General features: G+C 47.6%; 1 protein-coding gene across 2 annotated transcripts in view; it reads left to right on the plus strand.

The window, feature by feature from the left end:
• Smoc2 (SPARC related modular calcium binding 2) overlaps positions 1-13,714 on the plus strand; it is a 128,479-nt gene that overhangs the window by 107,975 nt on the left and 6,790 nt on the right. For both annotated transcript variants that reach the window (XM_021221046.1, XM_029533163.1), the window contains exon 10: positions 13,440-13,542. In XM_021221046.1, coding sequence (XP_021076705.1) covers positions 13,440-13,542 — 103 coding nt within the window. The remainder of the gene's footprint in view (positions 1-13,439; positions 13,543-13,714) is intronic.

The raw sequence follows: 13,714 nt of genomic DNA on the forward strand, positions 1-13,714 counted from the left end.
CCCAACAACCCCTGCCCTTTCCCTGTTGACACCCATACCGACCCCTCCACAGCTCACAAAGGTAGAAGAGGACACTTGAGAGCCTGTAAAATCTAGTTTTCCCTCCCAGTTATTTAATTCCTGGAAATAACAACCCTGAGACTAATTATTAATAAATGTATAGGCTATAAGCTTTGGCTTGTTCTCCAACTAGCTTGTAAGTCATTATCCTGTGTATACTAACCTGAGTTCAGTTGCTACCTGGTTTATATCTGTCTCCTTGGCACTGTGGTATAAATCTCCCCTGCCTCCAATTATTTCCCAGAATTCTCTCAGGATGTCCCACCTCCTATTTCCTGGCTCTGCTCATTGGCCATACGCTCTTTTATTGATAGGTGATGCTTATAAGAGATTTTTTTTTTCTATAAGAGCTGGTGCCTATAGCTGCAGGTGGGACAGTTTCTGGGAAGCACTTGTGTGTCCTTCAGTGAAGACAGTGTATCCTCCACCTCTGAGGTCATGGCTGTAGGAATTTGGCAAAGTCTAAGCATGAGGTGGAGATTCCTGGAAGCCAGTCTTGGCCTCTGTGCTCCGAGTCATTCTCAGAAGCACCCAGTAGGACCAGTTTCAGGTTCTCACCGCTGTTTGCACACAAGCTCTCATGCTTGGAGTGACCTTTTAACTGCCAAAGTAAGAGTCTGTGGGGAGCCTGCAGCAGACAGAAGTCACACATAGCGCTCAGACACACACTAAAGGCTGGAAGCTGCTGGACTCAGACTTTGCCCGGTGAGGAACTTGCATTACTCTCTTGGGGCTGAGAAGTGGGTCATCACATTGTATCAAAAACAGTCAGTCAGATGCATTGTGGAGCATGATCATATAGACTTGGATGCAGGGAGCTCTGCCAGCTGCATCGTGTCCTGCTCCTAGGCAGCCGAGGAGCTGACTGGGAATCCAGAGAATTCCTAGCTTATATCAAACTTGTGCTCTGCAGGGCACATGGGGAACAGGGACAGCAAGGTTAGCTTGAGGTGGTGTGACCCAACAGAACTACATGCATGAAAGTTGGGTCCAGCCACACCTTGTTGCCTTCAGGAGTCTGGGTTTTTTACCTTGGCATTGACCTTTGGTAATTTTATTTTTCCATCTTCACTCTTTACATATTAAAGGTAAATAGTGCCTTCTTCAGCTTGGTAGCCAAATCCCCAGTTGACCTCCCATGAGGTTTTGTGCAGTGTCCAGTTTTCTTAGAAGCAGTCAGTAACTGGGCCTGGAACCCACACAAGCAGCGTATACATGTTTCTACTGCCTGGAACCCATGCAGGCAGTGTGTGCATGTCCCCACCACCTGGGTCCTATGCAGGCCACTCACGCCTACCTCCTCCACCAGACTGCATATCCTCGTCTTACAGGTATACACCTCATCTCTTGCTCATCGCTCACCCAAAGCTAACAAATAGATTGTGGGTTATCAGACACTTGCTTAAGGGAATGATTGTTCAGACCATCAGACTGGTTGTATGGCCCAACAGAACTACATGCACTGTATGCTTCTCAGGGGACGTGAAGTGATGAGGGAAGCCTGGGACCAGCTGCACTGGCTGTACTTTATGTCTGGTCTTTAAAGAGCGAGAACAGACATAGTACTGGGAACGTTCAGCCATGCTGTCCGTAAGCCCATCAGTCCCCATGTGTAGCTTTGTCCCGTTGTATATGATGATTTGTGGCCAACAAAGTTCAAAAATGAGGGCTACTGGGCACTCATCCTGAAACTAAGTTATCACTACTGGATTCCTGTTTTCAGAGCAACCTAGACTCTCAACATTCTTCAGGACTGTTACATGAGCTCACCAGGCCCCTGGGCTGTAGGCCAGCATCTGCATTGGGACTTTAAACTGCATATGAGGGCATCTGGTAGTGCCTACCTGATGTACTTCTTAGTTTGGAATATGCTTATAAAAATTCAGCCCCCTGACTGACACAGTTCCTATGTGTTTGAGTGGACTCTGTAAGTTCCTGAACTGTGTCAGCTTGCTGGACACCTCTGCGGGGGGGAGAGCATTCTGCCTAGAGTCCTAGTCAGGAGCTGATTGTGTGAGTTTGAGACAAATGACTTCTCATTGGCTCGTATCAGGGAATCCTAAGAGGAGAAGCTTGCTTGTCGGACTCTCCCTGAAGAAATATAGTTACAGTGATGTGTGTAAGAAGATGGCCCTATTTCAAGACGGCCTAGGACATAGTCTGGGTGGCAGTGGGCTGGGGAGTCATGGGCATGTGCCAACCACCTATCCCTCTGCCCATGACTGTACCAGGCCCAAGCTTGGCTCAGGCCTGTGGCTTCAGCACCTGTCTTGACTGCCCACCCACTGAAGTGGCCTGTTTATCCACACTGGGGCAGGACTCACTCCTCACACACAGTTTTTGCTTCATGGTACACAGGGAGGCTCCTCCTTGTGCCCTGTCAGGAAGGGTGTTTTGTAACCTGCTTTTCAGTCACGGTGACTACCCTTTATTTCCTCCTGCCATGGCTGTTGCCATCAAACAGGACTCTACCTTTTGCATATTAGCACAGCTCCTCTTCGGCCTCAACTCTCCATCCATCATTTTATTTTCACGCTGACCCCTTCCCTACATATTTTACCATGTGTGCCCTTTGCTGAAAAGTTTGACATTCTCCTAGAGTCAAGCCATTTCCCCACACGGGCCCTTGCCGTAGGGTGCCGTGCACTCCTGTGGGCCAGGGGTCTTGGAGCCTTAGCTGAGGCTCTCACGGAAGTTTAAAGCAGCAGAGACAGAGGACGCTGGGGCACTGTACAGTCACACAGGAGGAGAGCAGTTTTCCCCAGAGCCAGAGTGCTGCTCTCCTGTGACTGGGCGGCAGAGGACCAGGGCCCACGCTGATGAGAATACAGAGCCCAGGGATGCTGGGACTGATTGGTGTCCTCAGGCACAGACCGAGGATGTCCCTTGCACAAAGTATATCAAGTCTCTGCTTCTCACAGCCTGCGGTTCTTGTCCAGAACACGTGGGATTTGACGTCGGGTGGACAGCCTACCGGGGCAGGGTGTAAAGCCGACAGGAAGCACATGTGCCAGGGTGCTGCAGGCCGTGCCACCTTTAAACTGAGGAGACAGGATTCCTAGTGGCGATGTAAGCATTACTGAAAGGAAAACATGGCTTCCAGTTTGCCCATCCAGTGGCTGCCTCCCAAGTAAAATTCTAGGGGGTATAGAAAATCCTTCAGGTTATTAACGTAACCTATAAATATGTATAAGCACGAGGTGACAACATTCCACTCAGAATGGAACTGGGTTCCTGTTCCCTAAAGCCCTAGGTTTACAACGGTCTAGGTGTAGGAGTCTGGAACAGGGCCAGGGAAAGTCTGTGGGAGATAATCCATCTCAGCTCTGAGGAACAAGCTGGGGATGGAAGCCAGAGGGAGCCTGTTTGCAAATGCAAAGCCAACAGCATTTAGCCAGTATAAGTTACTCCTGCATTTGTATCATAGCTCCTCCCTGCAGCCCAGCTTTAATCAGACTGGCTTGTTTAGCAAGGTTTCTATAGGGTTAAGAGAGATAAACAGAGGCCTCCATAAAAACTTTGGGGGGTACTCTGCTCTTCCTAGCACCCCTCAGATCTTCCACTGACACCTCACCTGACCTCCCACCAGCACTGGCACCCATTCAGTGTGTCTTATGCCCGATGACCAGGTAGGGGTATGTTATCCCATCTCTGAGGAGAAAAGCCAGAAAAGATCCAGGACAGAGGGTGAGGAGATGCTGGCCTTGTCTTTTGAAAAACCCTTCTTCTTCCTTGGTGAACATAATCTTGGCTGCTCTGCTTGAAGAGTACCACCCTGGGTGGCCGGCACATGTGTTCTCACCTTGGTGCTCGCTGTGTATGGGCACCTAGTGCTTGTCTGTCCGTTTCCCTGGCTACCAGTATGTGGTTACTCCACCACATACTATCATCTCGGCTTCATATTCTCTGACCTTGTCTCACTGTCTCCAACTGTCTGCTTTGGATTCTTCCTGAACGCAGATATATAAGATGGGCCAGGTCTCCTAGAGCAGCCCAAGCCTTACTCCTTTGTGACTGGCCCTCTACTGTATGAGGTTTCACACAGGTCATCAGAGGGTCGGGGCTGCCCCACTACATGGACTTCATGAACTCACAGCTCCAAAGATTAAATTAAATAGGCCAGTGGTCACCTGGGAAATTTCAGTTTGTCTGAGATTATGACATATAGAGCATCTGGTATCTTTCCATAGGAAGGGATCCCTGCATTCAAATAGCACTTTTTACATTAACCATACTCTCCTTGCTACAACCTAGCGGCCATCAGGAAATGAGTTAGACTGTTTTGACCTTTATCGAGCAGATACACCACTTAGGGAGCAGTTGAGTCTCGGAGCAGATTCTGGCACTGGGCCACTGGGTTTTAAGGTGGGATTCTTAGTCTCAGTCCGTGGTCCACTTTCCCTGCTGCCGTGGAAGTGATATTACGTGCAAGAAGCTAACTTCTCCCTCTGTGCCTCTCATGACCCCTTCCTAAGCCCTCCCATTCACTCACCTGACTACATAGTCATACCCTGTGAGAATGCCCGGCTCCTACTCTGCAAAGAAGCCCCGAGATCTCTAGGGCAATATCTGGATGAACCACGGGAGGAAGATGGCAGAGTCTTGTTCATCTGCAGCGAAGATGCTACACGCATGGCTTCTCTTGTCAAGATTTCTAAGGTAGAAAGAATCCAAACACATATGGCTGGCTCTAGTTTCCTAAAGGCAACAGACACTATTCCCAGCCAAGCGATAAAGGCTGGAGCTGGCTCCCGTGAGGTTGAATTCATGGTGGGGATACACTGGCTAGCAGGGTTGTATTGTACAGAACAGGAAGTCCTCATCAGAGGAACCGAGAGGACAGTGTCTTTGAGCTTATTTATTGAGGAGAAGGGAGATGAGGATAGACAGAGAGGAACAACGCCCAGAAGCCAGACCTAAGCATCCAGAGTGAAGAAAGCCAAGAGCCTGAGAAGAGCCTGTGTTTGAGAAGCGCTACCCATGCCTTCCATGTGGTCCTGTCGCATCATGGTGTTAGATATGTTCGATGAAGTAATTTCACATAAGTCATTGGCTGGGTCATGGGGAGATGGGTCAGATGGGCATCATCATTCCTTAGAGAATTTGCCACTTTCCTGAACTCTTTACCTGGACTTTCTTGGGCCCTTTCCCTTGAATGACAGTCTTTGGGAGAAGAGAACAGTTTAGTGACTTGGCCATGTTGTAGATTTAGATAGAATTCTCTGAAATTGTGAGATAGGACATCTCAATCCCTCCACTCTTCCAGGCTTGATGCCCCAGTGAGCTGGGAATGGTAAAGCAGACAGACGGCCTTCCATCTTCTCCCAGGCTTTTCAGATGACCAGAGGCTGCTTGGCAGCTGGTCCATTAGAGATTGCTGGAGTTAGATGGTGACTGGGGACAGTGTAACACCGGAGACACCCAGGAAGTGGCAACTGTGCCAAAGTCCCATTCCAGTAGCCTCCACAGCGAGTCCTTAATGAGCTGTTTTCCCGGAAAGTGCTCAGCCATGTGCGGTCACAGTTCTAATTTTCAAGAATATGAATGTTGCATGTGCCAGACACCAATAATTTTGCTATTCTTCACATTTTTATAAGAAAGATAACTATTTTAAAAAGCATAAAAACAGAAGCCAGTTATGAAAACCATCACTCTTCCATCATCATAAAGGGAATGTTTTTGTTCCCAGTGGCTGATATGACTGTGTGGGTATTTGTTATCCACTAAGTGTTTTAGGTGAGTGAGTATTCATTTCCTGAAGAACACTGGCACTTCAAGCTTGCACAGCCTAGGCGCATGACGTTAGGCTATTCTATTTCCTGTTGGTGCTACCTCAGTATTCCAGTAATCATAATGATCGGGATCATAAATTTAAAAAACTTTGTGCTATCCAACCTCTTGAGAAAGAAATCATCTTTGTACTATTTCTGAGTTTTGTTGCCAGGTAATTAATGTCTGCCTTCACTGATATCATTGTGAAGTGTTGTGCAAAGGAGAAGGCTGAAGACAGAATCTTACATCTTTTCCTGGCATGGCTGTATTAGACTGTCATTGATCCAAGGTGTTTTTTTTTTTTTTTTTCCCTCAATGCTCCTGACCCAGATGTAAGCTAGTTAACTCTATGACCGAGTGGGTGGCTCTGCTACGCCTCAGTGTCCCACCTGATTCTCCTGGGACCCAAGTGCAGAAGCTTTCTCTGTCCCCTGCTGTCCTTGACGAGCCTCCTGAAGCCCAGCAGCTTGTCCTGTTGAGACAAGAGCAATGCGTCTGTCTGTGCTCTCTGTGAGTGTTGGTGAGGAGCCACACAGATCCAGTGCCCTTCTCCTTGAGAACAATAGGTTATAGTGACCCAGCAACGTGCTTCACTGCCTGGCTTGCCTTCTCCTGCCCCTGGGGACCAAAATCAGATCAGCCACCTCTAGAGAACTCTAGAACAATGTGTTGTGTCTTCTGTTTCATAATCTTGGAGATGAATCCTGAGCTCTGGAGAGTTCTCAGGACTAAGCGCCAAGGGAACCCCACGTGAAGTTCTGGTGAGTAGTCTATGTACATCATTTTAGCAAGTGCCTCCCCTATGCCATGGATCCCAGAGCTCCCAGGAGACAGTACTTTGGCCTTCATGCGCATACAATATGAATCACAGTATGGACAATAGAAAGACAAGTGTGACGAACCCAGTCATTTGAGAGTACCCAAGACAATGCTGATGCAGAAACTATGACATTTGAGGATCATATGCCCCAGTCCAGGGAAATGCCAGGGCCAGGAAGCAGGAGTAGGGAGGTTGGGGAGCAGGGCAAGAGGAGGGGATAGGGAACATTTGGGGTAGCACTTGAATTGTAAATGAAGAAAATATCTAATAAAAAATTGTTTTTTTTTTTTTTTTTTTTTTTTTAAAAAAAGAGTACTGGTCATAGAAACAGAACAGGAAGTGAGGTCCCATGAGAAGCACAGAGGTCAAGCTGGGAGCCAGCATGGGGGCTGTTTAGTGGAGCCTCCTTCTTAGACTCTATGTCATCCACTGGGTTAGAGCCAGGACTTCAAGCAAGGGTGTCATCATGCCAAACATTAGCAGATACACGTTGATTGATAAACGTGTGGCAGCCTGTGAAAGTGTTTCATCTTATTGCTGCCATTAGCAGTAGCTTTGGGGGTTGCAAGGGAAGTAGAAGGAGGCAGGAAACTGCCTGAGGGTTAAAATGGAGGGAGCACCGTCAAGACGGAGCTGCAGTGGGTGGGAGGAGGGCTGAGGATGAACAGGTCTGGGGTTTCCCAGCTAGTAGTCAGGAGCCCTGCTGTGTCCTTTGGACCGGACGTGTCAGGCAAGAGGAAAATGATGGGGGTTTTGCCTGGAGGTTGGTCAAGACACTAAGAAGCAGATGCTTACGCTGGAGGCTCACAGCACTTCCCATGCAGGCGAGACCACCCACATCACTTACACTCATCCTTTCCTTGGTCACCCAGACTCTTCCCGGTGTGTGCCACACATGCCACCATCTCAGCCATGCCCCAAGCGGGGGGTGGGGGGGGTGGGGAGGGGGAATTGGTGTTGCACTATTTCTCATAGTGTTCATTTTCAATGCACATGCTGGAACTAACTTAAACTGGGAGCTGCTTTCAGAATGTAGGTGTTCTGGTGAACTCCCTACCTCTGACTATCCGGGCTGACATAAGTGTGCCGAGGCCAACTGGCTCAGGAGTCACTTTCTCTTCTGTTTCCAAGTTAAAAGTGAAGACTCCGGGAGCTATAGAGATCACAGAGCTTCCTGTTCTGTGTTTGGACTCCTGATCATCCTTAGCAGCCTGAAGAGGTCAGCTGGACCGACTAAGCATTCAATTCCAGGGACTTCCCAGGAGGACCAGTGCCTTCTTAGGATGTATACAGATGTTACCCACCCAGGTGTTTCTGTCTGTAGACATCTCAGACTGTGTGTGGTCAGAGCTTGTTCTTGCTGGACCCAGGCCTGGGCACTTTCTTTCTTTCCTGGTCGCCTGGTCTCTGACTCTGTGCCCACCCACGACATGATTATTCTGCCTTGACTCCATGGCCTCTGTGTGACTGGAGTTGATTCCTGGAGTGCTGTTAGCAAACAAACGCTTTTTAAAACATTGACAGTTCAGTTCTAGATAATTCTCTGCGCAGTTTCTATACAACGACCTTAGCCCAGGAAGACGTCAAGCAGCAGCGTATGTTTATTCTCCTGCATGACAGAGTGAGACCAGACCAGCCTGGAGTGGGGGCCAGGCACCAGAACTGTCTCTTAACTCCTGGAAGAGACGTACAGTGCCACATTACAAGGTGGAATGTGTCCAGAGATGCTCACTTTGCCCCAGGAGGCCTGTGACCTTAGGTTTTGGAAGAAGGACACAGACAAGAACCCAGAGAAGCCCCATGAGTCCTATGAAGTGACGCTGATCTTTACTCAAGACCACTCTCCCAGTATCTCTTCAGCAGCACTTCCCTTTAAAGCACCTCGAGGGCTGGGGTCATGGCTGTCATCCAGGCCCTTGACAAATGTCACAGATGCTCTTGGGAAGCTCAGAGAGATTCCAGGCACCAGCAGGGCTGGCTTGAGGATAAATGCCCAGGCAGCGCCATAGTATTTCAGACATGTCCCTGAGATTCCTAATGTATATTCTCCCAATGCCCAACCTACGGAGACTTAAGCCAAGGCAAAGGCTTCCTGGGGTGTTTGTCATAAGAGTCCCATGGCCTTATACCCGTAGCTTCTTTGAAGGATTAGGCCAGTGGGAGCCATTGACTGACCATGTGCCCACCATGGCTTGCTTTCCCCCATCATCTTAGCTCTCTCCTGGGCCTTGGCTCCTAAACAAGAGCTGATTTCTACCAATGTATGAGTGTGAACTCCTTAACATGCATCCCAGAGCCCAGGAACTATGCTTTAGAAGACAGGAAATACACTGAACAATAATGAGATCCCAGCATAACTATTTCAAGTATAGAAATACAGAAAATAGCAAAATAGAGTTAATGCAAGAATGGGTTTGGTTTTCTTTTTAAATCTTATAAGTGGAAAGTTTAGTGAGATTTCTTTCTAGCACTTCCTGATCCTAAACCCTCTGTGGGGTCCAGCCTGGAGGAAGGATTAAGGGATTGGCTTTTCACACCTGTAACAAGTTGCAGGCAGCTAAATCCAAGCAGCTGAGCAAACTTCCCTACCTCTTGGTTGCCTGGCTCTAAATTTTGATTCTTTTCATAGTTCCAAATTTAAATGTTAATAAGGTATGAACTGTGCATAAGGAAAGAGAACAGAGGGTTGATGGGGAATTGGGTCCTGTGTCCCAGGGCATATCACCCAGCATGTGTCTGTGACTAGTCAAGGGGGAGATGGTAGCTACTTGGAACAGCCACCTTCTAGGGCTATTTGTGATATTGTGTTTTAGAGGCCTTGTGACCAGGGATAATTACTAGTTGTTTTAAATCCCAGGCCTCTCAGCCAAACCCATTTCCCAGCCCCCCAATCCTCTATGTGGTGGATGGAGTCTTCCCCATATAGGATATAGGCTTGGCTCACAGCTGCCTCTCGTCTGCTTACAAAGCTGCCCACCTTCCTCCCTCCCTCATTAACCCCTCACCAAGGAGACTGAAGTCATCCGAAGACTGCTTTCCACTCTGATGACATACACACTAGAATGGTTGTCCAGGAAGGGTGAATCTGGTCCCTCATCCCCATCACTGTGGCCTTAAGAGCAGTGAGGAGAACTCAGAGGCCTTGATCTTGCTCAGGCACAGACAGGGTCAGGACACTGAACCCCTCTAACCCAGCCTGGTTGTAGTTTTGAAGACCGATTGCTTTTAGATTTCCACTAAGTTGGTGCAGGATCCACCCCTCTATCTTTTTCTGTCTTTCTGTCTTTCTTTGTCTCTCAGTATGAATGGGTTCATCAGTTTTGCAAGGCTGTGGATTGTCTAGGGCTATCATGGTGGTGAGGGGAACCTGTGTGTTGAAGTGGGCTCAGACATCAGGTGTATCACTTTGTGCCATGAGCTGGAAGCTGTGGTCCAGCTTCTGCTAACACTCATGCTACCCCAGACTCCCCAGTCCTTCGAAATGCTTGTTCCAGAATGCTCAAGGAAACTCTAAGCTTGGAGAAAACAGGACTCTGGTAGCTCCTCATTGGGAAGTCGCTGCAGATAGAGGGGTATTTTGGCTGTATGTCAGGTTCAATCCTCTAATTCAAAATAGACTTTTTAAACTGAGAAAGTGCCCACAAATCTAAAACCTGTCATCAACCACATACTTCAGACTCATGAGTTCACGTACATTGACCAGCTCAAGGCCTGGGTTCCTATCCCAACCTTCCCTAATCTCGCAGTGTTTCGTTGGCATGGAGACTAACATCTCATTGTGCCTGACCAGCATGGCTATAAGACTCAGGTTAGGATCACACAGTCTCTTCTCTTGATAAATTTCTCTCTGCCTCCATTGGCTGGGCATGGGGTTTCCCTGTGGTAGCCAGGCACGCCATGTAGGTTACTGGGAGAAAGTTTACATTCATTGTGATAAACCACAGAGAAGATTTGCCCTGCAATCAGGAGACCCGTCATGAACATGTATAAATTCATACTGGAAAAAAAAATCATAAGCAAAATAACTGAAATCAGTAGTTTTTAAATAAAAGAGTCTGTTTTTAAACACAGAGGTGTTCCATAGAAAGTGCAGAACACATTTGTTTTGAAAGATTAAAAAAGAAAAAACAATTTTTTGAGGCATTGAAAATGAACTTGTGGAGAAGGACTGCAGGGCCAAGGACTTCTGAACTTAGTAATGCATTTACTGGAAGAACATCCTTCTAGCAGAACTATTCCTAAATAAATTAACTGTCCCGTTAGATCAAGATCCACATGCTTGAGCCTGACACTTACCCTGGAACGCCACTATTCTTGGAAACGTTCCATCAGGCCCCAAGACAGGCAGCTTGATTAAGAAGAGAACTTGGAGGCATGAAGCATTACCCATGAGTCTTGTATTTCCTGTCAGCCTGTGGTCCTGACAGAGATGTAATGTCTCGGGGGAAACCAAAGGCTCACTGCTCCTGAGATGGATGGGCAGGTTAGGAGTGTGGGCGTGGGAATTGGTATCTGCAGAATGAATTGACTTCCGTCTGTAACACCAGGCCACTGTGAAGCCATGTGGAGTGACTGTCCCTTTACCTCAAGTCAGGTCAGTTCTCTTGGATGTTTATCGGAGTGCATATTCCCAGTGACACGCTTTGGTACCATAGTACAGCCACCTTTCATCTATGGCAAGCCATCACCTTCAAGGGCAATGGGTGCTCTTAGCTCTCTTTTCTGAGCATGTCAGCCAGTCTTGGACTTTGGGAATGTTCTTATGCCCAGCCCATGTATCAGAAAGGCAGTATGGCTCTAGGCTCTGTAGTGGAGTCAAAAGGCTCTCAGATTCTCACAGCGAGCAAATCAGCTCAAGGTACTTGGTGGCTAATCAACACAATCCTGGAAGGTACAGCCTGTCGATAACTCTGGCCCTTTGTCTGGGTCTCTTTCTCACATCTCCACTATTACCTCTGACCATCCATGTAGTTAAGACACTCCCTTCACTCTCCTAACCCAGACCACCATGAACGGCTTCCTGGGTTGCTGCTCCAACCAATCCCGCCACTTCTTCATTCTGCCCTCTCTGGATGTGATGCACAGTTCTTTTTCCATTTGTTGATGTCTCTGAAACTATAACAAACATAGATGTCAGAGTTTAAGATAAATGGCTTATCAGTTACCTCCTGTAAATCAAAATAAGGATTTCGTACCTGGCATCCATCCCCAGCAAGGACCTTGCTTGAGTTTGACTGTGACCAGATCCCTGCTTCTTCACAAGTTCTCAGTGGACATCCTCTGAGCAGATGTGACCAATGTCTACCTTCACCATATTCCCCTTTGAGTCTCTTGAGGCTGACAAGCGCTGGGGAGTCCATGAGTGTACCTCAGGGTTTTGCAAAGGCCTACCATGCTTTTTCTGTATGCCTCCTCCTCCAGAGGTATCATGGAACAGATGAGTAGATAGGTAGTTAGGTAGCCCCATCCAATGGGCCTGTGGCATGGTTTTCCTGTCCTTGTCATCACACCATCAATGCCTGTGTCATCTCCAGTTATCCAGCAAGGATGGTTTCCAGAAGTTTCTGGAGAGTCAGCAACCACTCCAAGCAATCCCAGGCTTCTGTTTCCTTTCTGGGGAAATGCCTCAGGGATTCAGGACCATTTCTCAGAGCCCTTCACCCAGTGGGTATGGCTTGTTCTGTAGATGTCGGTCCATCCTTTTAATTGAGCACAGAAGAGATACACAGTCTTTCTTGTCTCAAGTTCTACACTCTATGAAAAGCTAACATCTGTTTTCTGCTAGAATGTTTAATAAGTCAAAACAGACCTCCACAGATCCTTGCCACAGGCAGCTAGCATTTGTTTGAATCATAATAAAACACACACACACACACACACACACACACACACACACACCAAATAAAAAAAAACAAAACAAAACAACAACAAAACAACCCAAGTGTCTAAAGGAAAACCATGAAACCAAAATATCTTCAACCACAGCAGCATGTTAGTCTCTACTGCCCAGCTACCATAACTCAGGATGGAGAAAGTATCTCAGACTTGATAAACAGGTACCCCAAGTGGGGGATGAGTGCAGGGGAGGTTGGTAAAGAAGCACTACCATGCATGTAAAATGCTCTGTGGACAGTTGAGCTTTAGAGACCAGAATTGGTGAATCTCCTCTCTTGGGCTGAGATCCTAAACAGTCAGCTCTGGGGTTCACAAGTGTGAACGCCTGTGATCCTTGCTATGTGTTGCACTGATGAATCTGCCCCTAAGGAGGCAAGCACAGATCTGCCTCACATTGCTTCTAACTAGGCTTGGGTCTTCCGGAGATATGTAATGGTGGCTGGCAGCCTCTGGACTCACTAACCCTGGGTTAGATTTCCTTGTGTAAACCCCAGTAGGGAGAACTCGGTGACTGTGGATGTTTCCAAGGATCTGAGGCCTCAGGTAACAAAGGGATACCCATCCATGCCTGTGTTGTGGCTTTAAAGATCAACAGAGGTTGAAGCTTGAGAATCTTAATCTCCAGTCATAATTCAACAGATGTTAGATACCATGATTCATACTTGCCGTGAGTTGAGGTCAACACCTATGAATTATAGTGGTACAATTGGTGAGCGTGAGGTACGGATACAGAGCGCCTGCATCCAATCATCTCATTCATATGAAGCAAGTCTAACATACTAATTTCTGAATACTAAATCTTTTTCCCATTGTACAGACTTCTGTTATACCTTGTGAATTCCACTAACGGGGTGTGTGTGTGTGTGTGCGCATTTTTTTTTTTTCTTTTTAGGTTGTCCTGGTGCCAAGAAGCACGAGTTCCTGACAAGTGTCCTGGATGCGCTCTCCACAGACATGGTTCATGCCGTCTCTGACCCCTCTTCCTCTTCTGGCAGGTATACTGTGCCTTGCTGCAGAGCAATATGCTGGCTTGAAGCCCAGAAGTTTGAAGGAATTTGGAAAGCTAAATTCTTCCTGGCCAGTGGCCATGTGAGATCAGGCAGTTCACTTGAATGTCTAAGAGAGAGGGGGGGGAGGAGGAGAGGAGAGGAGAGGAGAGGAGAGGAG

The sequence above is a fragment of the Mus pahari genome, chromosome 21 (genome assembly GCF_900095145.1).
Source record: "Mus pahari chromosome 21, PAHARI_EIJ_v1.1, whole genome shotgun sequence".
Taxonomy (NCBI): domain Eukaryota; kingdom Metazoa; phylum Chordata; class Mammalia; order Rodentia; family Muridae; genus Mus; species Mus pahari.